The 25,587-nt window shown below is 53.3% G+C and overlaps 13 protein-coding genes across 13 annotated transcripts; 10 read left to right on the forward strand and 3 right to left on the reverse strand.

The window, feature by feature from the left end:
• Nucleotides 1-54: 54 nt before the first annotated feature.
• On the reverse strand, nt 55-2,546 carry BO66DRAFT_443812 (ferric reductase family protein; the record flags this gene model as incomplete). The annotated part of the gene is made up of 6 exons (XM_025651543.1): nt 55-1,126; nt 1,204-1,325; nt 1,395-1,447; nt 1,510-1,742; nt 1,813-2,141; nt 2,214-2,546. The coding sequence occupies 6 exons, from the start codon at nt 2,544-2,546 to the stop codon at nt 55-57; spliced, it is 2,142 nt and encodes a 713-aa protein (XP_025498461.1).
• A 1,274-nt stretch (nt 2,547-3,820) lies between these two features.
• Nucleotides 3,821-4,948, forward strand: BO66DRAFT_406211 (FTR1 family protein; the record flags this gene model as incomplete). The annotated part of the gene is made up of 1 exon (XM_025649008.1): nt 3,821-4,948. One exon carries the CDS (start codon nt 3,821-3,823, stop codon nt 4,946-4,948), a length of 1,128 nt encoding a protein of 375 aa, XP_025498462.1.
• Nucleotides 4,949-6,490: 1,542 nt separating this feature from the next.
• On the forward strand, nt 6,491-8,403 carry BO66DRAFT_463825 (ferro-O2-oxidoreductase; the record flags this gene model as incomplete). The annotated part of the gene is made up of 1 exon (XM_025652431.1): nt 6,491-8,403. The coding sequence occupies exon 1, from the start codon at nt 6,532-6,534 to the stop codon at nt 8,401-8,403; it is 1,872 nt and encodes a 623-aa protein (XP_025498463.1). The 5' UTR covers nt 6,491-6,531.
• A 504-nt stretch (nt 8,404-8,907) lies between these two features.
• On the forward strand, nt 8,908-10,259 carry BO66DRAFT_396055 (uncharacterized protein). The gene has a single exon (XM_025648375.1). The coding sequence runs from the start codon at nt 8,955-8,957 to the stop codon at nt 10,233-10,235; it is 1,281 nt and encodes a 426-aa protein (XP_025498464.1). The 5' UTR covers nt 8,908-8,954; the 3' UTR covers nt 10,236-10,259.
• Nucleotides 10,260-11,389: 1,130 nt separating this feature from the next.
• Nucleotides 11,390-12,174, forward strand: BO66DRAFT_475644 (GNAT family N-acetyltransferase; the record flags this gene model as incomplete). Its single annotated transcript, XM_025653260.1, has 2 exons — nt 11,390-11,708; nt 11,831-12,174. Exons 1-2 carry the CDS (start codon nt 11,459-11,461, stop codon nt 12,172-12,174), a joined length of 594 nt encoding a protein of 197 aa, XP_025498465.1. The 5' UTR covers nt 11,390-11,458.
• A 430-nt stretch (nt 12,175-12,604) lies between these two features.
• BO66DRAFT_443817 (uncharacterized protein) lies at nt 12,605-14,578 on the reverse strand (the record flags this gene model as incomplete). The annotated part of the gene is made up of 1 exon (XM_025651544.1): nt 12,605-14,578. One exon carries the CDS (start codon nt 14,576-14,578, stop codon nt 12,605-12,607), a length of 1,974 nt encoding a protein of 657 aa, XP_025498466.1.
• Nucleotides 14,579-15,374: 796 nt separating this feature from the next.
• On the forward strand, nt 15,375-15,755 carry BO66DRAFT_443818 (uncharacterized protein; the record flags this gene model as incomplete). Its single annotated transcript, XM_025651545.1, has 3 exons — nt 15,375-15,512; nt 15,563-15,646; nt 15,696-15,755. 3 exons carry the CDS (start codon nt 15,375-15,377, stop codon nt 15,753-15,755), a joined length of 282 nt encoding a protein of 93 aa, XP_025498467.1.
• A 795-nt stretch (nt 15,756-16,550) lies between these two features.
• On the forward strand, nt 16,551-17,229 carry BO66DRAFT_415750 (uncharacterized protein; the record flags this gene model as incomplete). The annotated part of the gene is made up of 3 exons (XM_025649555.1): nt 16,551-16,791; nt 16,854-16,998; nt 17,208-17,229. 3 exons carry the CDS (start codon nt 16,551-16,553, stop codon nt 17,227-17,229), a joined length of 408 nt encoding a protein of 135 aa, XP_025498468.1.
• Nucleotides 17,230-17,914: 685 nt separating this feature from the next.
• BO66DRAFT_443820 (uncharacterized protein) lies at nt 17,915-18,410 on the forward strand (the record flags this gene model as incomplete). Its single annotated transcript, XM_025651546.1, has 3 exons — nt 17,915-18,177; nt 18,239-18,324; nt 18,385-18,410. The coding sequence occupies 3 exons, from the start codon at nt 17,915-17,917 to the stop codon at nt 18,408-18,410; spliced, it is 375 nt and encodes a 124-aa protein (XP_025498469.1).
• A 1,867-nt stretch (nt 18,411-20,277) lies between these two features.
• BO66DRAFT_475645 (uncharacterized protein) lies at nt 20,278-20,763 on the forward strand (the record flags this gene model as incomplete). Its single annotated transcript, XM_025653261.1, has 2 exons — nt 20,278-20,287; nt 20,423-20,763. 2 exons carry the CDS (start codon nt 20,278-20,280, stop codon nt 20,761-20,763), a joined length of 351 nt encoding a protein of 116 aa, XP_025498470.1.
• Nucleotides 20,764-21,284: 521 nt separating this feature from the next.
• Nucleotides 21,285-22,070, forward strand: BO66DRAFT_443822 (DUF3237 domain-containing protein; the record flags this gene model as incomplete). The annotated part of the gene is made up of 4 exons (XM_025651547.1): nt 21,285-21,501; nt 21,561-21,770; nt 21,867-21,934; nt 22,029-22,070. The coding sequence occupies 4 exons, from the start codon at nt 21,285-21,287 to the stop codon at nt 22,068-22,070; spliced, it is 537 nt and encodes a 178-aa protein (XP_025498471.1).
• A 188-nt stretch (nt 22,071-22,258) lies between these two features.
• BO66DRAFT_415752 (cytochrome P450) lies at nt 22,259-23,975 on the reverse strand (the record flags this gene model as incomplete). Its single annotated transcript, XM_025649556.1, has 6 exons — nt 22,259-22,421; nt 22,546-23,176; nt 23,221-23,350; nt 23,395-23,535; nt 23,582-23,612; nt 23,662-23,975. 6 exons carry the CDS (start codon nt 23,973-23,975, stop codon nt 22,259-22,261), a joined length of 1,410 nt encoding a protein of 469 aa, XP_025498472.1.
• A 609-nt stretch (nt 23,976-24,584) lies between these two features.
• Nucleotides 24,585-25,579, forward strand: BO66DRAFT_443824 (BTB/POZ domain-containing protein; the record flags this gene model as incomplete). Its single annotated transcript, XM_025651548.1, has 3 exons — nt 24,585-24,746; nt 24,813-24,930; nt 25,029-25,579. The coding sequence occupies 3 exons, from the start codon at nt 24,585-24,587 to the stop codon at nt 25,577-25,579; spliced, it is 831 nt and encodes a 276-aa protein (XP_025498473.1).
• Nucleotides 25,580-25,587: the final 8 nt, after the last annotated feature.

A 25,587-nucleotide genomic window follows, 5' to 3' on the forward strand; every position in this document is an offset into this window, starting at 1 on the left:
GGAAGACCAGCCAGAGCGATCTCCTCTCAACCCAGCCTGCCCTCTTTGCCTCTTCTACCAGCCATACGCCTCTTCGAAGTAGTCCATCGAGCGGCACCCCTGCTTCAGCGCCGCATGCACCGCTGCGCGGGTCTGGTCGGCCATAGCGGGCGGACCGCAGCTGACGACCGCGACCCGCGTGTTCTCCGCCGCGGCGACGGCACCCGCCTCGGCGATGATCTGGTCAATGGGCGCCCGGCCGGGACGGATTGTTACCGCAGAGTTGCGGAGAGGTTTCTCGCCGGTGGAGATTCCCTTTTCCTTCGCGGAGTCTAACGTGGGAACACGCTCGTCCTTCACAGTCCCCTTGCGAGAGCAGTAGAAGGACGCCTGCGCCTCGCCGCTCGCGAGGATGTCTGCTAGCTCGCGCTGCAGCAACTCCATTACGAAGGCCGGCTGGCGCACGGTCCAGTGGAGTTGGACCTGGACGGTCGCGGTGGTTGCATGACGGCGTCGGCGCGCCAGGTGGTCCTGCAGGTAAGGAATCGCGCAGGCGATACCCGTGCCGCCCATGATCATGATGAGAGTGTGGTAGGTGTGCAGTGGGGCACGGTGGCCGTAGGGGCCTTCAAGGAGGAGGGGGGGACTGATGGTGTTGCCGGGCTGTTGCATGCATTGGTCGCGGAGGCGCTTGGTCCAGCCGTCGTAGGGGCGGATCCAGAACGTCAGGGTCGATGTGGAGGATGATGCTGAGCCGGTCTCGGTCACTTGCACCTGCGGTGCCGATGGCTTGAGTCCGTCCTCTACCTGCCCTGGGGTGGCGAGGGGGCTGCTAGCATTGGTGCCGGGGGAGAACGCACCGAGCGTGAAGGGGTGGTTCTCCCACCCTTTCAGTGTCATGGGTTGGTATAGATGATAGTATTGTCCCGGTCCGCCCTGCACCGTGGCATTCTGGATATCCACGCGCATCACATCACTGGTGGGGCTGTAGTGTACCACAGCCTGGGTGCGGCTGGCATGGCCATACCAGACCCGGACATTGCACCAACCCAGGCGGACAAGGCGGAGGAATCGATCAAAGCTCCAGATGGCAACAGGGGGCCAGAGATAGCCACTGTAATACACCGCCCCGATCTGTGCCGTGTGACTGATTGACGATTGTATTTGTTAGCAGCTGAGGGCGGCGGCAATACGGCTCCCGAAGAAGGGAGCGGGATGACATACATATACAAGCAGTATAGAAGCACGATCGCAAAGGCGATGTGGATGAGGAGGAACAATTCGTAGAATCGCTGACGGATAGGAAGAATCGCGAAAACAATCATGAGACACATGATGATCGTTGCCTTGGGGCGAGGTGAAGTTAGAGTCTTTTGTTCGAGACAGCCCCCGATTGTCCTCCAGTCATAACATACCACAATACCGAGCACAAAGTATAAATCCTTCAAAGCAGGAATGTAGTCCGAAGCTAGACATAGCTTGTTAGTAGAAATCAACAGAGAAACCCTTGTGTCAACGGTCCGGACGTACAGTATACGTTCCATTGGACGGTATACCCAATGGAGTGAACCACAGCCTCAAGCGTGGCCACCAGAGCGATATGGCGGTGGAAGACCGAAAAGGTCCCGTAGCTCCAGCCGGTTGACCAGATGAAGATATTGTTCCGGCCCCCAAACATCCAAAGCCAGCAGAGACATGCATATGACAAGACAGCAGTCCGGTCCGATAGATACACCCAATTCTGCTGAGACACGTCGGGGGTCCTAGAAGAAAGCACAGGATCAGAAGAAGTCTCGTCAAAGCCAGGCCAAATAGTGGTTGGCGCCTACTCACGTTGGATTTCCAGAGAAGGTACCCAAATTGACGCATGAGAGGACAATAGAGATAGCCCAGAAGCCAAAAACAATGAGCGAGTCCAGTCGCTTGGGGAAGCTACACCAGTACCATGCGCGCTGGTGATATGTGCCGATGGTGGCGGGGATCACCAGGTGCAGTCGAAGATAATATCGGAGGGTGGCGAGGAAACCTGGACCTTGAGAACAGGACCAGGGGGTTGCCCTGAGCAGATTGAACAGACTGCCCAGTACCATGACTCCTCCCCAGTATCCGATCAATGCCCATCCGTAGACAATATTCGTCGGTGTGGCGTCGATTGTGGCTTCCTGTGTGCATCATCAACCATTAGAATTGAATTGAAATGAGCTTGACCTGGGAGGGAAGAGCTAGCCACTCACCAATCGACGCAGATACCGTTTATAGTAGCTCTTTTCCAACACCACGGGACTCGTGACAGCCACTGAAGTGTTGTAAGTGTCAGGGGCCACGACGGGCAGACTGGCGAGGTATGGGGGGGTGAGCTCGGTGTCGATCGCGGTGAGATTGATCAGGTCCACCTTGTTCTTGCCACAGAGCACCTGCCAGTACGCCACGCCCTTGACAATCTCTTTGGCGGAGCAATACTCCTTCATCGACGCGTAGATAGAAGTGACCTCGATGGTGTCCTCACAGTACGGTTCGTACTTGGTAGTCGTCGACGCACCGCCTCCTCGTCCACCTCTGCGGACCATACTCGCCCCATGACCGGCAGATGTGGTGGTGCCATTCGACTTGGAGCTGGTCTTCGAAGAAGAAGAAGAAGTCCCCTCTTCAAAAGTCAACGAGGTTAGGGATTTATAGATCGAATAGAAACAATACTGCGACTTGGAGGTGGGCAAGTTGCTGGCCCAGACGACCGAGCATAGGCCGAAGACTACGGCCAAGAATGACCACTTCATGGTAAACAGCAAGACCAGCCAGATCCTACCACAGACCCAGACACCCAACAAGACGCTGAAGTGATGGACACCGAGGTGCGATATCTATTTAAGCGTGCACACGACACACTCCTCCGGGCCATTCTCGCCTACGATTCCTGCAAGCTCCTCGACTATTTCCTGTTTCGCTAGACAAGCAAAACCACTGGGCCAAGTGGCGGTCTAAGTGGAGTAAACACGCCATCTCACCATCTTCCTTCGTAAATCTCTGCTCTCGAAACTCCATCTGAACTTGAATGAAGTCTTACAACACCGACGGCTAATGAATCTTCCCCGGGTGGCCCACCGTGTAGGAAGCGAGGGCGCATTCTGAAGTCTGAGTACGATGTCCATGTCCATACAAGGTGTTTAGTCCTCGGGCTGACTGCCACAAACCAACCCTCTTTCTCGGTACCGATGACTAACAATACCCATGCACTAGTTAGTTATTGGGGACCGCTGCGGAAGAATCCCTGTGTCGGGTCAAGCTTCCGAATCGAGCAGGGCAGTGGCTCGGATCAGATAAAGTAAGCTCGGCAAACAAAGTTAACCCCGAGTCCCAAAGAGGTTTAGTCGCCGTCAATCCATAGCCCGGGCCCCCCGAGCAAATCCATCCTACTCGGCAACAATCTTAGAGAATCTTAATCGCCAAAACCAAAGCAAAGCTTTTCCGGCCCAGCCCCACCCACTCCTCGTGGAGGTTTTCTTTGTCTCTCTCGCTTCTTCTGTCTTCTATCTTGCTTCGTTTTGAAAAATACCAGTATCGATGTCTCGTGTTTGGTGGCCGGATTACTGGTTTCGGGGCGGGTGGGTGACTTGGGCCAAATGCAGACACCTCCTCGTCTTGGTAGGTAGACGGGGCTTCAATCGTTGTTCATAAGACTCCAGCATTCCTCTCTGCACGGTACCTCTTTGCTCGACACACCCGGTTTCTGCTTGGATTCTTACTTCATTGTGTCTTCTATTTTCTTGTCTTTTCTTCTGTTGGTGACACCTTCCCTCATTGCGACCAAAGACCAAGTCAGTGAACCCAATCAACGCAAGTCACCATGATCGACGTGTTTGCAGTGCAGGTGTTCTTCATCGTCTTCCGCGAGTGCCTGGAAGCCGTGATCGTCGTGTCGGTCCTGCTGTCCTTCCTGAAACAATGCCTGGGCCAACCGGGCATGGACCTAGAGATTCATCGGCGACTGCGCAAGCAGGTCTGGTGGGGATCCCTCTGCGGGGTGGTGGTGTGCCTGATCATCGGGGGTATTTTTATCGGCATCTTCTACGGGCTGGGAAGCGACATCTGGTCCAACTCGGAGGATCTGTGGGAGGGAATCTTCTACGTGATCGCGACGGTGATCGTGACGGTGATGGGGCTGGCGCTGCTGAGGATCAACAAGACGAAGCAAAAGTGGCGAGTCAAGATCGCGCAGGCGCTGATCGCCAAGAGCGAGGGCCGCACCCGCTGGCTGCGCGGCGACTGGGCTCGTCGGTATGCCATGTTCATCCTACCTTTCATCACCACAATGCGCGAAGGAGTTGAGGCGGTCGTCTTCGTCGGCGGCGTCTCGCTGGGCTACCCCGCCACCGCGTTCCCCCTGCCCGTGGTCACGGGTCTCCTCGCCGGCCTCCTGGCTGGGTGGTGTATTTACCGCGGTGGTAACGTCATGTCTATCCGTATCTTCCTCATCGCCTCCACCTGCGTCCTCTACCTGATCGCCGCCGGTATGTTCTCCAAGGCCGTCTGGAGTCTGCAGTTCAACGCCTTCCAGGTCAAAGTCGGCAGCGACGTGGCTGAGGAAGGCTCCGGGCCCGGCTCCTACAACATCGCGGAGACCGTATGGCATGTCAACTGCTGCAACCCGGAGATCGACAATGGGTGGGACGTGTTTCAGGCAATCCTGGGCTGGCAGAATACCGGCACCTACGGGTCGGTGATCAGCTATAATCTCTACTGGGTGTTCATTATGGTGTGTGTCTCATGGCTGATGTATGAGGAACGGAAGGGCCAGAGGACGCTCGTGCACCGGTACTGGAGCTTCCTTGCCCGCGTCCCTGGATTGAAGAGCTATGCGGCTGGCAAGTTGTTGGAGATGGAGGACTCGAAGGAGCAGGACCTGGTCCGACAGGTGCAGGCCTCGATGTTTGTGGACGACGTGGTGCAGACTGTTCTGGAGCCAACTAAATAAGAACAGCAGATACGGACCCTGGAGATTTGTCGCGGTTGACAGGAAGCAGGGAAGGGGAGAGCTCGTCGTGTAGTTTCCTGAGTGATAGTAACAATACAAGTATGATACCAGCATTGCAGTCTGAATTTCCGTAGTGGGGGGTGGCTTGAAGGCTAGGACCAGATTCGACATCCGAGCGATCCTGCTGGTGGCGAGGACGGCCTTGTTCACGACTGTGGATGAGTGATAAATTCACCTACGCGAGGTTATCATGGCACTGCGAGGCAATGGGTGACAAGTGGGCGGTGAGCAGCCCAGCCAACGAGGCCTCCGGGCAACAACCAACTCCCTCGAGGTCGTCTTCATTACTGTCGCGTAGCATACAAGGGCGCATAACCTACCACCTCGCTGACCTGAATGAACTTTCGTGTTTTGTGAACATCACAGACTAGATGGCGAGATATACGAGGCAGCCTTGCCCAATGGCCCGCTCGCGTGTCATGCCTTGAAAGAGCCTGTTGCGGTAGGCCCCGTTTCATCCAAACATTTGACGTATGCATTGGGCACTCACTAGGTCGAGGGCTAAAAGTCCCCGAAAAACAACCGATCCCATGCAATGCCCAATGTTCCGTTCAGTGAAAGGGAGTTGGAGTTAAGAGCCTCTTTCCTGCGGACCAAGGCCCCCAAAGAGGAAGCAATTACGAGAGCGAAGCAATATAGACTCCACCAGACCTTCTCATTCTGAGAAGCTATCATCCGACTCCCATAATTTCTAGGCGCCCCCGATATTTCCAAGTTGACAGGGCATACTTCTGTGGACAATATCCGCGCTAGACAAATCTGCGTTAGATCCCTACTTCGATATTCACAATCCAAAAACCGATCTATCACCTGCCGTAATGCACCGATTCCTTCACATAGTTGATATCCTAAAGAGAATTCGATTCTGCCCCAATAGGTAGTAATACAGAGAATATAATAATACTGGTAGACACATAAGGCTGAAAATGCTGTCTTTGGTATAGCGGCACGATTCTACTCCGATATCCTCCGCCTGGCGGATCGAATGGCTATGGCGAGGTCCCAGGGAAAAGAACCCGATCGGGCGACGGGGTCTCGACCAAGTAGATGGGGGCAGACTAAAGTCTTCTAATCGCCGAGCTTAGCGAGCTTGGCGAGCTTGGCAAAATATAGCCGACAGACGATATCTGATCCGTCGGAATCAGATAATCTCCCCGCTCATACCACCAGTTTAAATCCCTTCCTGTCACATGCCATCCGGAGGGTTTGCCATGGAATTTCCATGGATCCTTAAGAAAGTCTCCGCACGTCGCGGACTAACCTGCGGACTGGTTAATCCTTTAAGCGTCAGCGGGAAAGTCTAAGCGAGGATGCAGTCTCTTATCAATCAGTTGTAGAGTGGAGTGGGAAACAGCCCGAATACGCCCTCTATGGTAAATTTGCAAATCACAGACGTGATCCCGTTACCTCGCTAGGGCGCGAGTGGAAGGATATAACCCATCACATCGGGCTGGTTCTGTCTTCCCATTCTCATCGTCTCCTCTCTGAAGCGAGCTCTTTCTTTTCTTCGCATCGGGCCGACAATGTGGCCACTGGCGTTCTTCTTTCTGTCGCTGCTAGCCTTAGGGCAGGCGAAAACCGTCACATATGACTTCAATCTCACTTGGGTCAATGCGAATCCTGATGGCTTGGCCGAGCGCAAGGTCATCGGAGTCAACGGGCAATGGCCGCTTCCCGTGATCGAGGTCGACAAGGGAGACCGGCTGGTGGTGAACATGTACAACGGGCTGGAAACACACAACTCCTCCATCCACTTCCATGGTCTCTATCAGAACGGGACGACCTCCATGGACGGTCCCTCTATGTTGAATCAGTGTCCAGTGGTCCCCGGGGCCAGCATCACATATAACTTCACGGTGGAGCAGAATGGCACCTACTGGTACCATTGCCACACGGACTGGTGTTATCCGGATGGCTACCGCCAGGCGCTGATTGTCCATGACAACACCCCTCCTTTCGAGTACGATGAGGAGTATACTATCACAATGAGCGACTGGTACCACAAGCTGACGGAGGATATCCGCCCGGAGTTCCTCTCGTTGTATAATCCCACCGGAGCAGAACCGATCCCGCAGGCGTTTCTGGTCAACGACACGATGAACTCCAAGTTTCCGGTCGAGGCGGGCAAGACGTACATGCTGCGCCTGATTAACATCGGGGCCTTTGTGGCGCAATACTTCTATATCGAGGACCACGCCATGCGCATCGTGGAGATCGACGGGATCTATGTCGACGAGACCGAGGCTGAGGTGCTGTACATTGCAGTGGGTCAGCGGTACTCGGTTCTCGTTACGATGATGAACGCAACTGAGAAGAACTACCCGATGGTGACTATAGCCGACTCCGTCCTGCTCGACACCGTGCCATCGGATTTAGTCTTGAACCAGACCAACTGGCTCGAGTACAACACCCAGGCCGAGTACGCCGAGGCGACTCTCAGCATTGATGTCTCCTCCGAGTTGGAAGCCTTTGACGATATGAGCCTGGTTCCGTCCGATCGGGCAATTTTGCTCCCGGAGCCTGACATCCAGGTCAAGCTGACCGTTCTCATGGACAACCTGATCAACGGAAAGGGGTACGCATTCCTAAATGATATCAGCTACACTTCGCCTAAGGTGCCCACCTTATACACCGTGATGTCTGCAGGCGATCTAGCGACCAACGCAACCGTGTATGGCGAGTACACTCACCCAGTGGTCCTAGATCACAACGCTGTGGTTGAGATCGTGCTAGAGAATCAAGACACAGGCTCCCATCCGTTCCACCTACACGGCCACGCCTTCCAGCTGGTGACGCGCTATCCGGCCTATGGAGCAGACTTCTACGACTACTCGGCCGGCACGACCTTTGCTACGTACGACAGCTCCAACACAACGCTAACCGACAGCTTCCCGACGTACCCGGCCCGCCGGGACACGCTCGTACTCCCGCCCGGCGGGTACTTCGTCATCCGGTTTGTTGCCGATAACCCGGGGGTTTGGTTTTTCCACTGCCACATCGACTGGCACCTGGCCCAGGGCCTGGCCATGACTTTTGTGGAAGCCCCCGCCTTGGTCCAGGAGCGACTGACTATTCCCGCCGACCACTGGGAGGTCTGCCGCGCGGCTGGCGTACCCGACGAGGGCAATGCGGCGGCGAACACGGTCGACTACCTTGATCTGACCGGCCAGAACGCACAGCCCGGCTGGCTGCCTGCCGGATTCACGGCGCGCGGCATCGTCGCTCTCGTCTTCTCCTGCGTGTCGGCTGTCGTAGGCATGGGCTTTATCACGATGTATGGTCTCTCAGATTTGAAGTTCACGGAGACGGAGCTGGGGATGGGCGAGCTGGCGGTCACGGGAGAGGTGGCGCTGACTGAGTTCAGAGAGGAGCCTGGCACGGCTTACCGGGATTGATGTATGGCAGGTGTGCTGTACTGTATAGATCACGTTATAGATTTTCATGCTTTCCATTGTTTCGCAGGCTATTAAATACCGATGAATAAACGATCGTGTCTTGTTTCTGCTCAGAGGTTCGAGTACCTTTTATACAACCTCTTCGTCCTCAATGCTTCTCCCTTCATCGAGCAAGGGCTGTCATCTCTTTGCCGCTCAGAGGTCGATAGTTCTTAACGGACAACAAAGCGAACAAGGTTTTTCTGTCTGAATAACCTGTCTGAGAGCCTAGTGAGTTTCTCAGCCACACGGGTAACAAAGAACAATGGTATAGTCCAAATATTGGGAGAATCTGATTAGGTGTTGAAGCGAAAGGAAAGATTTCAGGAGGGCGGGTGTGCAAATACTTTCTGCCTACAATTTTACCGCGCGTAGTGAAACAAACCAAATAGAAACAACCCCTGGTTAATAAGCGGCAGTCAGCACTGTGCAGCTTCAATTCTGGTAGTCACCACCAACTTGGAAATTTTCTCCCCTCCAAAACTCCTTCCACATCTTATCCATTGACAAAGATGCAACTCTTCGCCTGCGGTGAGAACAGCGACGACTCTCTCGGGGAGCCACGAGCTTGTCGGAGACGGAACGTTGCCTTTCATCATTGCGAGCATCCCGACCTGGACCTGGTGTACACCCCGCATTGTCCTCTGTGGGTTCTGCGACCGAAGAAGGTCCTCGAAGGAAAAGAGATTCGCCCCATCAACTGCGATACCGGCTCCACCTTTTTCGACGTGGACGGAGACCTCAGACACTTTGGGTGGGGGTCTCTGTCCGGATCTCAGCGAGCGGGGGTACTGGAGGCGGGCACGGAGAACCTCATCCATATCATCCGACTTGCAGACGGGTTCGCTTTCCTGCTCAGAGATGGGAGTCTTCTAATCGCCAGGAAGTCCGGCTCCCATAGGATTGATGGCAAAGGCATCAAACACATTGCTGCAAGACGAGTCAACGACTGGAACCCGGATTTGGTCTCCGGAGCGGTAGCGGTGGTCTTTGCAGATGATCCGAAAACAGTTCTCTCGTGGGACTCATGGCAACACATGTGCTCCTTCCTGGAAGATCCCATCGGCAGTCCCCCTCCAATCCACGCCGCTACCTTTGCCTCTCCCGTGATCCAGTTGACATCGGAATTTGCCGCGCTCACGGAGGCAGGCGAAGTCTTCCAATGGGGAGACGAGCGTCTGGAACAACCACCCGTTGTCCCCGACGATGACGAAGGGTTTGAGCAAGCTGAATTTGCAGCTCGTATCTTGAACGAGCCTATTACCTCGTGGCCTGCTAGACCCCCGAGACGGCTCAACTACAAGCCGCACAAACTGCCCCTTCCGCCCATCAAAAAGCTATCTACGGGCCGCGCTTATGCTACTGCGATCACACACACTGGCGACCTTTATTTGATGGGTTCGAAAAGCGGGCATTGGCCGGACATCGAAGATGCCAATCCCAGAAAGGCTCTCGAGTTTCAACCCGCGACGATCCCTCCTGACAAGCCTGCAAACACACAAGGTCTGCGGATCCAGCATGCAGCTGTGGGTGGCCGGCATGTCGTAGCTGTCGCCACTGATGGATCTCTGTGGTCGGCTGGCGATGGGCTTTCTGGCCAGTTGGGCATTGGGGTCAGACAGTTCGGGTTATGTACCCCGGATGGCGTGGTTGACATGGAGGCCAATGAGACCGAGGAGGAGTTTGCTCTCAAGTGGGAGAGAATGGAGGTAGAAGCCCTCCGGAATCGAGAATGCGTGGCGGTGTTTGCGAATGAGCAGCAAACCTTCATCTTGACTCGGGATCCGGACTAGATTCTGTGAAATGCTGACTTCTGGTAGCACCTCTTTGTAGCATATATGACTCCGAATCTGTGTTTTTCGCTCTCGTTCGAACACTCCTTTTCTCCCTCTCATTAATAAAAGGTCCTTGCTTCGAGACCCACTTCATCGACGATTAAGTTGCGTAGTTGAACTGAACGAGTGACCTTGCTGCCACACCAGGCGTGGTGGGTATTTAGTGTTGGTTTGGGGATGTGAACAGTCGAGGTATAGATGAAATTGATCATAACGCAAAAAAAGAAAAACATACAACAGAAGGGATTCGCTGGTGGTCACCCACCCAACTACTAACCTCCCGGCGTGTGGCTTAAGTACGGCTGAGCGGACGGGAAGCCCTGTTTTCCACACCCTGTGGTCGTATGTGCCAGGCTGATTCCCGAGCTGAAGCATAATGTTCACAAAATAGAAAGACAGTTGATGAAGCCAGACCAAGCTACGGAAGCAGCCTCAGCGCTTGTTCGATGTCATGTCGGGCCAGACTGACGGCCAATTTAATTTACGATTCAATTCAATTCATGTTCTATGAACCTAAGGAGCCTCGTGAGAGACTCAGCCCGCCTATTGCGGCTCAGCTATGAAGGTGGTGGATACCAAGAACATGCCTGTACGCCCATTAACTCCCTGTAAACTCAAAGATATATAGTGTTGCAAACACCGGCTCCAGCGGCCGTTCCCAGTCTCCCTTTTGTATGTTTCACTTGCTTTGCATCATCCCCGTGACCCCGGGTTGGTTGGTCCAATTACACAGCGTCTTCAGCACCTATACCCATTGCCCGAAGGCCTTAGACTGACAGCCGCGACCGCGACCGCTGTCTGAGAATCGTTGACGCGGTTCCTGCCTCAGGCAACCACAACAAAGTGACTATAAGATCAGAGTAATAGTATCATCCCAAAGGTGCGCGATTTTCCGATTACGGAATTATGATTACTGATCAGGTATCCCAACCTCCCCACACACCCTCCCACTGCGCGCCGGGGATTCGGTAGTTGCCGCGGTCAGGTCCATAAATAGCTCCAACATTAGAAACGATCCTTATCGCGCCAGAGTATATTTAGACCCCGTCAACAGACTTAGTGCCGAGACAATGATCCCAGCTTCCCAACTCTTCTCTAGTGTCCAACTTCCACAAATTCAAAAGAGCAACAAGCCAAGATAGAAACGCACTAACAGAAAAAACACAACCCAACCAACCAAAATGACTCCCCCCCCGGCTCACGAATACACATTCTTCCGCATCCCCAAAGATGATACCCTGAGGGCCTCCGCCCAGAAATACCAACAGCTCCGCCTGCGCGCCCTGTCCGTCGCCCCGGCCTCGTTCTCCTCGACCTACGAGATCGAAGCCGCCATCCCGGAAGACGGGTGGGCGAGCCGCCTCGCTTTGGACGGGAAGGAGACGTTCATCTGTGCGGCGACCCCTAGCACTGGGAATCGGGATCCAGCAAGTACACAAGAAGGGGAAACCAGAGTATCTGGGTGGGTCAGTTGACCTTGCGCGCTCTGAGTCCCGAGACATTTATCCTGCCTGAAGAGTCGGGGCAGAAGAGACCTAGCCTCCTCACTGCAGAGCCAGGGCAGGAGGGGGAGGAACTCTGGCAGATGCTCAGCCTGTTCACCCTCCCGGATTATCGCGGGTGTGGACTCGGGAAAAGACTGTGTCAGGAGGCGTTGAAGTACTTGGCTTCATATCGGCCGTCCCCGTCGAAGGTGTGGGTGCGGTTGATGGTCAAACCCGAGAACCAGGCGACCGTGGGCTTATATCGGGGTTTGGGGTTTGGGGAGTCGGGCAAGTGTACGCTGGCCGAGGCTTTGGTGGCCAACGGGGATGCGGAGCTGTTGCCGGCGGATGTGAGTGGGGAGAAGTATAGTTCGCGGAGTGGTTTGGTTATGATGTTGGAGTTTAGTCGATAGATGTTATCTACCCAGTATTAGTAAAGAGAATAGCATAGTTAGGCATGCTTGGTTGATTTGGCTTATGATAAACATATTCTGGATGAGACGTAGGCTTAAACCACAGTCATAAAACTTCTATCAGTTAATGTCTTCCACATGACGCCACAACTATTAGTTGCTTTCTTGGGGGGAGGGCACCCTACCTGTATGGGAGATAGTGCCCACTGCATAATTCCATTTGCGCTTCTTGCTTGCCTCAATGTCTATTTTGTGCAGGGAAGAAGGAGCGAAGAAATCAACAACGGGTACTAAATTCAGTCTACCTGCCCTCCATATCCTAAACCTGCGTCGCCACTAGAATCAAAAAGAAAAAAAAAAGAAAAGAAAAGAAAAAGAGCAAAAAGAAGACAGAAAAGGAAGAAGAAAAAAAGCAGACCAGTGAGAATAATCAAACCAGAGTCACAACTTCCTTGCGATCGCCGGCTGCTCTCTGAAAATCAGCCTTCCACCTCCCCTCGCTGCAATCATCTCCCTGCACCGTGTTCAGCGTGAAGTATCCGACCCTCCGAAAACTCGCAGCATCACCAGGAACCCCCCTCAGCACGAGTCCACTCCACTGTCTCAGCCACTCATCCTCTACCAGCACTGCCAACCGCAAAGTTGATGGTTCTTCTTCATCCTTACCATCCCATTCTACCTGAACCCAATACCTCTCACCCTCCAACCCCGTCACCTTTACCCTGTGTCCTCCACCACAGACCAACTGCGCGTCAAGCACAAATGTCCTCAAACTGAGCCTGATGATCTCTCCCTCTGGTGAGTCTCGATGATATCCCACCTTTTCAGCCAGACACCGCTGCTCATCCCTTACCCCCAATTCCTGCGGGGAAAACACCCTTCTTCCTTGAACAGACGCCCAACTCCAACTGGGCATGCGACCGTCTTTCTTTCCACAAGCACTTTCACTAACACCTGCACCACCAACCCTCCAGCCGAGCGACAAAGGCATCGATCCCCAGAAATGTCCCACCAGATACTCTGCTGCTTCCTCCCGTTTTGCAATATCCCCCTCATTCTCGACTTCAGAGATCCGTATAGCTTTCATCCGCTTCCCCACTTCACCGGCCACCCATTCCAAACCCGCCAACTTCTTCTCCGAGTCCATCCTTCCTCCTGCATCAGCAAAGGTAGCAGTGTGCTCTTCCACAACCCTATACCAGAAGCTCAGCAGGGTGGACCAGTCTGCATCAGTAGGGATAGCGGTGTCACGATGGGGGAAGCGGTCCGCTCCCGTCAAAAGGGAAGGCGGGAGATAAGGGAGAAAACCACTGGGAAAAGTCTCACTGGCGAAGGTGAGGCAGGTGCACTCCCAGAAGACTTCTGCAGCGGAGGAGGAAATTGTCAGCAGGCGGGGAGTGGCGAGGCGGGCTTGGATTGATATGGAGGAGTTGTGCTGGTGGTGCAGGGTTTGCGAGAGGTATGTCCAGGGGATGAAGGTGAGGTCTGAGCTTGGGGAGTGATCACCATCATCCTTATTGTTGCTCATGAAACCCTCGTTCATAACTCCAGTCACATTGGTGACCTGGAAGGGGAGGGGCTGGACGTGCGAGGTTGCTGGGAAATTACTGAAGACTCTTTGCGCGGGATCTTCGAATGTGGACACCGCAACGGTGAGGGCAGCGTTGGAGTAGAGACTAAGCCTCTCGTGCTCAACGTTGCTCTGATCAAGCTGATCCACTGGTCGACGGCACAATTGCTCGATCCACACGTAGTTGGTCCCAATTGAAAGCAGGAGAGTGATGACTTCGCCGATCGCTGCTGGAAGATCAGGAATGCGCACGTCAGTAGGGCGCAAAGCTTCCACAGTAGAGAACCATTCCCCTTCCTCTGTCGTGGAGGAATCAAAGCTCAGCACCGCGTACGGTCTCTTGAGTACGGTCTCGACTGAAGTGATCAAGCGGACATTATCACCACCCGATGTCTCCAAGAGCTGCGATGGGTAGTGCTCTGGTTGGGAGATCCGAGCACAAGCGTGCTCATTCTGGCAGCGCTTCATCCAGTTCTCCACCGCAGTGCTAGCATCGCGCATCCGAGCGGCAGGATCCCTAAGACGGGGGACGGGATTGAATGGGATGGTGGCGCTTGGGATGGCTATCAGAGTGTAGCAGTATGAGGTGCCTTCTTGAGGCTGCGGGTCGTCCCTCTGGTGGTCTAGGATCACCTGGGTGTAGCCCTGGCTGACATAGATGCGATAGCCCCAGCTCCCGTCAAGGGAGTCGCAATGCTGGTATTGATCGTGCAGCATAGGCTGGCAGATATAGCAGCCGCTGCTGGCTGCCGCGGCCAAGGAGGCAGCATCGGGATGATGGGGGCCGCTCCAGGTGGGGCAGTGGAAGATCCGGTCACAGTATCTGCAGAGCATCTTGTCTAATGATTCGAACTCTGAAGACTTGATAAAGAGGAGTGGGAAGGAGATTGCTGTGGATAACGAGCTGGTTAAATAGAACCTCTGAAGGCGATGATGCAAGTAGGTGCAGCCAATCACAGGCCTCCTACAACTGTCGATTCTGGTTGGCTGCAGGTCGACTGCGCTGCAGCCCTAATCTGATCCTCGGCCCTGTCGCCCATGCGCTCTTCAACCACGAATAAGAAATCGCAGCTTCGAGAAGGCACACGATTGGCAGTCTCTTCTTCCATTTGTTCCGATGGCAACTATTGTGCAGGCGGCTGCAGACCATCCGAGGGGCCACGGGACGCCTTGTACCACCACCATGTTCCATCCAGTCGTGCCTGTACCCTCCGAGGCTGCGGGGATATAACCATCAGCATGGCGGGAAGAGGTACAGAGTACATCATCGAGTCAGTTTTGAGTTGTTAGCAGGTGTATCCACGCGTTTGGGGGCGGCTCCAACCCCAGAAGTATACGAGTTTTGTGCGACAGAAGCGAAGTACAGGTGTGAGCCCGCGATCCTGAATGGTCATGTCAAGCAACGCCAAATGCTTACGTTGGATTGATTTTCCTCCGCCAGGAACAATATTCCCACAGTTATGGAGAAGAATATGAAGTGGTCGAGTATGTCTGTGAAGCGGAATGGGAGATTCGCAGGTATTAAAGGACGCTTGTCGTCTGCGATTCTTGAGGTATCCATCCCCAGAGCAGCAAGTCAGCCTTTCGAGCGCACCGTTAGCCAAAGTTGCAATAAGGCAGAATCGCCACCATGAAAGCAAGCGTCATCTCTCTCTCCCTTCTCGGCCTTCTGTGTGCCGGAGTTGGCCTCGCCGTCCCGTTCGACAACGTTGCGGATGCACCGGCTGAGGTAGATGGAGATGCCTCCATCCAGGAGATCCTGCGAGGAGTAAGTCAGCTTTGACTCTGTAAAGGAGCATTACTGACACAGACACAAAGACCTGCAGCAGCGTGACGCAGCAGTGCACGGCGCAGAAGTGCCCGGGAAGCGTCTATCACGCTCCGTGCCCCAACAACCACCGCGTGAGTCCCTTTCTCATTTCGCAAAGTAAGACGTATTAATCAGAGCTAGTGCGGGGCGAGACATACTTGCAACCTCGACACCATCCGGCTCACAGCTGTTTGTAGCTGAGCGGTTGTCGTGGTCAGCTTCGCCTCGAGCCTGGAGGATTTGAAGAGGTCGGGCTGTGTCGGCCGGGAAGATGCTCGGGTTTGACTGATGCAGGGGAGAGAACGGAAAATTCCGCTACGGTCGGTTCATTCAACATGAGTCTGCTGTTTCGCTTGTTGTGTATTTGTTAAATTAAAGCCATTGGATCCGCATCGTACCATCTCGTAGATTCTACACGTCGTCCCAGGCAATCTTTATCGCCTCGAGGCTGTTCTGCTTACAACTTGATGCCCATTGGACCGTTGTAACTGCCGGATGGGGCTCTGATTCGTTCCCAGATGGGTCATGCTGACATGGTCGCGAACCTGTCTGTAAGGTAGGACCCTACGATGCACAGTTCTTGGCATCATGTCTCAGGTAAAAGCATGATTGAGCACCTTGTCAGATAATATGCGTAGAACAATAGTTAGTCTGATTTGGCCAGTTCTCCACAACAGGTGAGACACTATAAGGACCCTGGTTGCAAAAGAGTAGAAGGTGATTGGGTGGTCTGCTAGTGTCATCTGTCAATGGCATCTGAGACACTGTGAGAACCTTGTTGGATTGATATGGCACTACTCCACCTTACATGTTTCTGACCGAGAGCTGGATTTGCAATGATGGGTGTAGAAGATGACAACCCTGGTGGGACTTGCGACATATAAAAGGGCAGTAAGGTATCATCGTTTCTCTCATCATTCCACCAGCAACGCACAAACATCGCAATATACGATCACTCTTCCAATCTCCAAATCCAGTCAATCTTCTACCTTCAAAATGAAGACCGTCTTCGCTCTGTCCGCTGTCATCTCCAGCGCCTTCGCCGCTGCTGCCGCCGCCTCTTCCAGCGCCTCCCCCTTCGAGCTAGTCATCAGCAACGCGCAGTCCCGCGCCACCGAGCTCAAGGGCCGCGCCCTCATCAGCCAGGGCGACGCCTTCATCCTGGCTCCTGCAGGTGAACATGGGATCAACTTCACCGGTGGAAACGGTTCTCTGGGCATCCAGAACGGTGATGTCGGTGAGTTTTGCACATTATCACTCCCTTCTCGCCTCTTCGTGTGTATTAACTAAGGTATCCAGTCTACGTTGGCACCGACGGCCATGTCGACCTCAAGAGCACCGACGGCATCGCCGCCGGAGGTCTGACCCAGGGCTTCACCACGGGCAGCGACAATGCCCTTGAATGGGCCCAGGGTCAGTTCTTCGCCTGTCCTCACGTGTCTCTGTACGCCGCGGGTCCTCCCACCTACATGATCTACGCCACCCGCTCCGGTGCCGCGCTTCCTACCGACTGCATCGCGGTTGACCTTGCTAAGGTTGCTGTCTGAGCTTGCTGCCTGCAGACAAAGATTATGGAATTCGATGGAGGGCAATTGGGTTCTATAGATAGTTTAACCGATACTCTCGTTTACAATTGAAAAATTTGTTCAACAGTCACTTTGCAGCTAGGGGATAACATGGAGCCAATGATCGTAGACTCAGAGAGCGCAACTGTTCCACCCACAATTGTTGAGATACTGTGTAATCACGGATATCCTATGGTCCTATGGTAACTGACAGGGAATATACGAGCAGCCAAGAAAGGGCGGAGAATGCCAAGAGAGGTTCCAAAGTCCCGGGACTAAAGTCCAGGCTCTCGCCGTGACAAACTTGGCTGTATCTTCTCGCAGAACCTGTACTATACACTGCCTCAAGCGTCGTGCCGTGCATTCTTTATCCGGCCTGAAACTATCGTTGATCAGTATTCGAGTACGCGAAGATTATCTAATATCGAGCTCAGCCGCACCTTTTGTTCCCGACTTCGTATAGGGCCAGACCGTTGGGCTCCGCCAAGACGGTGAAACCCCGGGTCCTCAGCTCCGGAACCAGGGGGGCTCCTCGGATGATCTACAATTCATCTTGACAGTAGAGTCTTGACCAGTGGAACACCTCTCGGCGGCGAAGGTCAAGTGAGGCAGTACGAGCGGACTCCACTCAGCACAGCCTTACATGCAGAGTGACTAGTTGTGTAGTCCATGGAAGTAGTAGGATCCACCACCGACTATAAAGTTCCCCACATCCCTCGCCCTACCTTCACGATCGTCCCCATCTCCCACAGCGACATAAATTGATACACCCACCACAAAGCAAACCAGCACATCATGAAGCTCACCCCATACCTCCTCGCCGCCCTCCTCCCCGCCACCATCCTCGCCGCCCCGGAAGCAGAACCCGACCCCTTTGCGGACCCCGAGCCCGAGCCCGAGCCCGAGATCGAAGCCCGCCAGGCCACCACAGGACCAGTCTCCTGCTCGATCTTCGGGCAAATCGCCAGCAAGAAGCTCCCCGCGCCCTGTGCGGTCAACGGGCCTACCTTCGCCAAGAACACCAGGGTCACCTTCACGTGTCAGATTCTGACCGACGAGTATGCTCCTACCTCCTTAGGCCTTTCTCCATGAAAGCATTCATACTAATTAACAACCTAGGACCTGGATAAGAGTGGGACAATTCGGGGCTGGAAGCTCCTGGGTCCGCCGGAACGATCCCGCTGTGCAGCCGTGCTCTGGGTTCGGTACGTTGCCTCTCCCTGTTTTGTTTTTGCCGGACCGGGGTTAATGTACGTGTGGAATAGCATCGGTGAAACTGCCCAAGTGTTAGAATCGGTGGAACATGGTTGGATTTCTGGTGGATTGGCGGGGTTGGGCGTGGAATTCCTTTGCTTGGTTTCTTTCTCTTTTCCCTTCTGCTTATGATTCTTTTGTTTTCTCTATGCCGCTGTATCCGGTTATTGTTTGAGTGCTTGATTTGTCGCTTTCGCGATGCATTGAAGATTTGGGGTTTGGGGGAGTGGGGAGAGAATACCTTCATTTCGCAGGCTCCTTCGCAGGCTCCTTCCTTGGGTGTTGAGGAAGGGTACTGTACATCTGGGGTGCTCATATAACTGTTCTGGATTTTGACTTAGTGGAATAGCAATTGTTATGAGAAAGTGGTCTAAAGCGTAAAACAATCTCAAAGTAGATTTCCAGATCCTGCGGATACGACATCCGAGCCCGACGCCGTGGCAAGACATCCATATGCGGGACTAAGATCAGGGACTAGATACGGTTCCGGCCCGTATACCCCGGTCGCCCCGTGGTTCGTGGTGGTGCCGTCTTTGACAGTGAAAAGGTTCAAGGGCTCGGGTTTTAAGGTTACGAGGAGGTGGCTGAGTCAGTTGCTGAGTTGCTGGAAGCGGTGTCAAAAGAAGGTCCATTCTATTCATATTTGTCGGTGACTTGTGCTTGTCATCTGACTTGTATTTCTTTAGTCTTAGTCTTTTTTCGAGAGTAAGTATGATCCCACAGCCGATGGAGAATACAGGATGGAAGGAGGATCTCGATATGAAGACCATAATTCAGGTATCTGCGTCCAAGAAGGTAAAGTGCGGCTTTGTAGAAAATGACTTGGCTCCCAGGTTACGCACGAGTTAATACCTTACTATCGTATAGGACATGCAATGGAAGATTTTGGATCTAGTCCCTCCATAGTTTCCCTGACCAGGGTGTTCAACTCGAAGGAATCAATATAGCACAGCATTGACGAGCTTGACAACTTGAGCGTCTCCAATTTAGAGCAATAATCTGCCTTGTCGGAGGTGAAGGTCAATGTCGCTTCGATTCTCAAGTCACCAGCGAGGTCTCGTCATCTTAGACGATAAAGACCACCAAGTGGGTCGTTGTTGCTCGCACAATAATACTTTGCTGTGACTTTCCTGCGAGAGGAAGTGCTTATTCTTCTAGAATGGTCACATGATAAGATGACCCATTTGGAAGGGCCTGACTAGAGTCACAGATGTGGAACATGTGTATGTGCTTAACAGAAACTTCTTATGACAAACCAGCCCATGAGTATGAAGAGTCTGTTATCGGATCAAATAGCGAGGTATTTAATTTGCAACTCTCCTCATGCGTAGTATGACCCGCTCTATGATCGGTATATCGTAGAGCGGTCCGGAGTCATGCATGCAAAGGACAACGATCTTCGTGGTATGATTCCTGAAGAAGCGTCGCATGACTTCTCCTTACGCAGAATTGGAGGATCATCATGGCAAGGCAAATGATTGTATCTGATGACTTGGTGATAATAGGAGCAACAAGCTCCCCGAAGTGAGGGTGGATGGTTAGTGCCTCCACCACGTGCACCAGGACATTGTCCAGCCATCCTTGCCTAGATGAATGCTCTTGTTTGCCTTATGACGACTTGAAAGCAGCGGGATTTGGGTCCTGATCATGCGGTCCTCCAGACCGCCAGCGACGAACAGGGATGGCGATGTTTCGATCCGGCCTATGCCACCCTCGTGCAGTTGTGTCTCCTGGGGTCTCAGATATAATACTCCTTCGACAGCCGCCGCCATCAATGGCACTAATGATGGCTCTCAGCAGTTGACCTTTTCCTTCATCATTGTATTGAAAGGATAAGTTGTTAGTCGACACACCTATTATACCACTGCATTATAAAAGAGATTGAGTTTGGAAGAGCATCAACAATGAAGATCAGTAAGTACTCCACTCACCTGGCAGTCAACTCTTCCTTCAAACCCTCCATCCCACTCGACCCTCAACACCTGAACCCCCTTCTTTCCTCCCACTCATCCCCCACCATCCCACTAACATCCCGCAAACCGGAACAAGGAACCCTCCTCCCAACCCTCGCCCTGACAGCAGCCACCACACAAGCCGCCCCCCCCTCCCCCCCCTCCCACCCCCCAATCTCCGTGACAACGCGCTACATCATCTTCGGCAAGATCCTGACGACCGACACCTGCGTCGGGCTGACGCCGGACGGCGTGAAGGCGCACTGCGGCTACCTGCGGGCCATCCACAACTGCCCGTGCTCCGACCCCAACCCCGAGGGCAATATCGTGGTGGACTGCTCCATGACCCTGAATGTGCTCGGGGCGTGCAAGGGGATCTTCGTCTCGGATCAGGATGCGTGCTCGAATGATGGGGGGGTGTTTCGGTCGACGCTTTAGTTCCCTCTAGGGTTTTTTGGCTTTTGGTAGATAGTGTGGGATTGGTGGGGCCGAACATCTGTTATCTACACAGGTGTATTTCTGGGAGGCGGGTGTCTTGGTTGGATGGGAAGCTTGTCGGTGATACTGATCAATTCTTGCACAAGGGTACAACCCTACATAATCCATGCATAGCTACTGCTTACCTAATCCTCAGTTGCACGCAGACGACATGCGGGGTAAAGCGCTGCGCGAGCTCGGTTAGAATGCGGGGAACCCCCGTATTGAGCCCTGATCGTCTGCTCCAGTGGAGAACATGATTTCATCTAATTTTCTATTCGGCTTGAACAGACGGGACTTCCTGTACCTCGAACGCACCGTAAGCTGCAGTATTAAGATACAGCAATACAGTATATCCTACAGCCCGAGGCATCGTTCGTAGGATCGAGAGGCATAAATATCAGCTTCTCTTCTTCAACCACCATGGCATTGAGCTCAATCACACCCTCTACCTCCTTGGAGAAGTCTATGCAACGATAAAAATGCACCTCCCAGCCCTCATCACCTGGTTAACCACCCTCTCCCCCCTCGTCGCCGCTAGAGCCACTCCTTCACCGCCACCCCCGGCCCCCGCCCTCTCCTTCCTCTACACCGCCTACGTAGAATGCACCGAGACCCTCATGCTCTCCCCGGGGCCCCACGGTACCCGCAAGGCCATTCCCATCGTCGGCGGCAATTTCACCGGTCCACGACTATCAGGTACGACCCCCGGATCCTGTCACTTGCACTAGATCAGTCATGTGGCTAACAACCTGAAGGCAAAATCCTCGATGTAGGCGCCGACTGGGGCCTCGTTGACCCCGCCACGGGCATCTTCTCCGCCGACACGCGGTACAACCTCCGCACCGACGACGGGGCGGACATCTTCATCCAGACGTCGGGGCCCAAGTCGCCGAGTGGGCAGCTGCATCTGCGCCTGGTGTTTGAGACGGGCAGTCGGAAGTATTATTGGTTGAATAATATCGTGGGTATGTATTGTTCCTCTATTGGGAGAGATGAGCTGAGCTGGAGTTGGGGCTCATCGTGCGTGGTGTGTGGTGAAATATTGCTGACAGGCTAACTAGCGATCGGGGTGCTTACGCATGCGGCGGATATCAATTCGACGTCCATCTTGAGGATTGATGCTTGGAATGTGAGTACATTTCTCTTCATCGGGTGGTGTGATCTTCATCAGGCGGTGTGGAGTTCGTGTAGATGCCAGTGCACTGTGCTGATGTGAATCTTAGATGGCTTCCGATTGGAATTCGACGACGTTCTTGGATGCTTAAAGCCTGATGGCTCATGGATTAGTACCTGAGCTATAGTAGGTACATATCCGAAGAGGTATCAAAGATTATGAGTAAAGGTGTGAACAAGGTTGTTAGACCAAAACTAGGAAGGGAAAGACAATGATTTAGCCTAGAATGTTGTATATAGCAAGCCGACAGAATGACAATCCATAACATGTCGACTTAGTCTATTCTCTAGCCGTAAAGGTCAACCTGCATGTCTGCCCCTTAGGTCGCGCAGAGATTATCTGATCATCAATATCCATACACCCAGTCATATCAGCGGCCACCGTAGTGCGATACCTCGAATAGACCTCCCGCAGGAGGATCTTCATCTCCACTGTAGCAAGACTGCATAACGTTAGCATATCTTGATACGCGAGAACAAAACGAAAACGAAGAGTCAAATGACATGAAAGCGAAGGAAGCAGTCGAGAGGGATGAGGAGTAACAGAAACAATCTCAGGCCACCTACTTTCTCCCGGTGCAGCCCCGCCCTCCAATCCCGAACGCAAAGAACATCCGATTCCGCTCTGTCGCTCCGCTCTCGTCCATCCATCGGTCCGGATTGAATCGATCCGGTTCAGGAAAAACACCTTCATCGAAACGATGGACAGTATACGGCTGACAGCTGACGATCGTCCCCTCGGAGACAAAAGTCCCATCGATCGTCCGTCCGCCGCTGGGAACATACCGAGGGAACGACATCGGGATGGGCGGCGCACAGCGAAGTCCCTCCTTGATGACCGCGTCAAGGTATACCAGCTTATCGAGCGGTGTGTCCGATGCCGTGGTACGCAGTTCCTCGTAGAGTTTGTCCTGGAATTCGCAGTTGTGTGGTCGGGATAACTCCCACATAAGAAAGCACAGTCCATCTCCTGTCGTGTCAATCCCCGCGGCCATGTGGTCTTTGCATTCAGCCGCTACTTGATCGTGACTCAGTGGAGAGTCCTTCCGAGTGAGACGAGCGAGGAGACTGTAGTCGTCTGGATGCTCTTGCGCTGTGATGCTCTGAATGTACGCATTAGTCTTGGGGGCGCGACGCGGCTTGACCCAGCTGGGGAAGTATGGGCTGAGTGTGGGGAGGTAGTGGTGAAGAAGGTTCTCTGCGCAGGTCAGTACTTTGTCGGATTGTGGCTGAGAAACATACTCTGCAGGCTATCGTGGTAGGTCAACTCCTCCATGATTTCGAAGTCCTTCTCGTTGGTGAGAGAATCCAGCCCTCCTGGGCTGAACATGAAGTGCGTCACGCAGTCAAGAGCGTAGCAATGGAGAAAGACCTGAAACTGTCAGCGCCAGCCTCACCTTGACTGGGGATACGTACATAAACATCTACACTCTTAGCCACAGTAGTGCATCTCGAAATAAAAGCCTGTGCGCGGTCGCGAATGGCCGATACGTGGCTCTCGCGCAGGATATTTGACATGGCATATCTATCGGCCAGTTCCCGCTTGCGCTGACTATGCTGCTAACTGTCAGCTTTCTTCCTCCTGGAATACGTGGTAACGGACCGAGTATTTTTCGAGAGTCGAAAACATCGTTCTAGCAGGCATTAGCAGATACACCCCCCACACCAGACGAAGCAGCATACTTGACCCCAAACTGGCGGAACATGTCGTAGAATTCAGTCTTATCGTAGCCGCTCCCGCCCGATGCGTAGATCTCGCGGATGGCATCAAGAGACGCAAATGACACCTCGTTCGGGGCTAAACGAACCACGGGTCCGTGTTGCTTATGGAGTTGGTGAATGTACATGCGACGATTGGCCTTGAACTCATGGTGCTTGATCGGTAGGCTCGTGAATTTGGTGAGCCACGGGCCGGGTATTTTGGCAATGGGAGAATATAGCCGTTTGACAAGGAAGGAACATAGTACAAGGGCCGCTGCCACCCACGTTGACAACATCTTGGTGAATGCTCATATGAGGTTGAGCCATTCTCTGGTGAAATTGCCAATACTTATAAGTTTGGTGTACATGCAGTACTGATATCGGCAAAAGGCGAGCTATCCCCAAGGGGAAACCGTAGGAGATGCATTGATACGGGTTGCTATCGCGCGGGGTTCCGAGATTATCTCGGGCTGATAAGATACGCAAGCAGCAAATGGTCATTGTCGGCCTGCTGAGGCATTGGACCAATGACTGACATGAAAGAAGCACCCTAGTTCGATCAAAGGTCTAGAAGACTCTTTAAGGGTCCTCCCGAAGCATTTGTCAGGATTATGGCGCGCAATTATATTTTATCCTCCTATCCGTCACAACTCAGCATAACCTGACCCAGGAAACCTCGCCATGATAGTTCAGTCGGTCATCACCTCACTCTCGTATCACCCTGCGGTTCTTTTCATATTTCCTGGGATGGCTAAGAGGATCTTCTTCCTTCTTGCGAGCGTGGCTCGACTCCCAACCCGTTACACCCACCAGGCTGGAACATACCACTGCCATCCTCAACGACGACTCTCGAATCATCCGCTTTGACCCCCCAATTTGATATCTACGGATCTAGAAGATTCACTATGTTGCCGAGCCTTCTACAAGTCACTCAATACGAGTCGGCCAAACAGTGGGAGTACACGGACTTGACCCTAGAGTGCGCTGGCATCAGGTTTCCCATCCACCGTGTCATCGTCTACCCGAAGGTCGCCGCCATCAAGGCTGCCTGTGAGAGGGGATTCAAGGTGAGTGCAGTCAGTCTCTATAATAGACGAGCTACGTTAACTCTCAATTCGAACGTCAACCCAAAGGAGACATCCACTCGCGTATACTCCATCGACGGATTTGAACCATCCACTGTGGAACTACTGAGGGAATACCTCTATACCGGAGACTACACCACAGAGCACGAGACGCGTGATGACTATGGTACATTTCTCTTCACTCTTTCTCTTTTGCCGTTCTCAGTCTGACCTCGGTGACCGTCCGGGATATTGGAAACAGAGCGAGTGAGCTGACTGAGTCAGGGATTGTTACTTTAAATAACGACCCTATTTTATCCGAAGCACTGATGCCCCAACTCCGTGTTGCTGCAATTGCGGATTACTTCGATATTCAACCGCTGCAGAAGCTCATTCTCGTAAAGGTGGATGAGGTCCTCAAGATACCATGGTCGTCCGAAGGCTTTGCAGAGGCCGTCAATTTAGCCTTCGAGGTGAACGATGAAACTCTTCGTAGCAAGATGGCCACAATTGTGTTCGATCATTTGGAGGACCTTCTTCATCAAGAGTTCCCGGCCCCGTTCTTTGCAAACGACCTATCAAGACGGGTGTTCCGCTTGACGCAGAATAGAAAACGGGACATGGAGGGCGAAATCAAGGAATTGTCGAACGAGAAGGCGGCCCTGCTCAACCGGCTCGAACAGGCGGTGATGGGGTACAAATTGGCCGTTGTGTATAATGGCCATAGCTTTGTGTTGAAAGGCACTTGTCTCAAATGTGGGCAGATTAGGAATTACAACAAGAGCGAGCTTGACTCCCCGCATTGCGAGAGATGTCAACTGTGGTTGTCTTCGTGAAGTGTGAG

Source organism: Aspergillus aculeatinus (assembly GCF_003184765.1).
Source record: "Aspergillus aculeatinus CBS 121060 unplaced genomic scaffold BO66scaffold_76, whole genome shotgun sequence".
In the NCBI taxonomy this organism is placed as follows: domain Eukaryota; kingdom Fungi; phylum Ascomycota; class Eurotiomycetes; order Eurotiales; family Aspergillaceae; genus Aspergillus; species Aspergillus aculeatinus.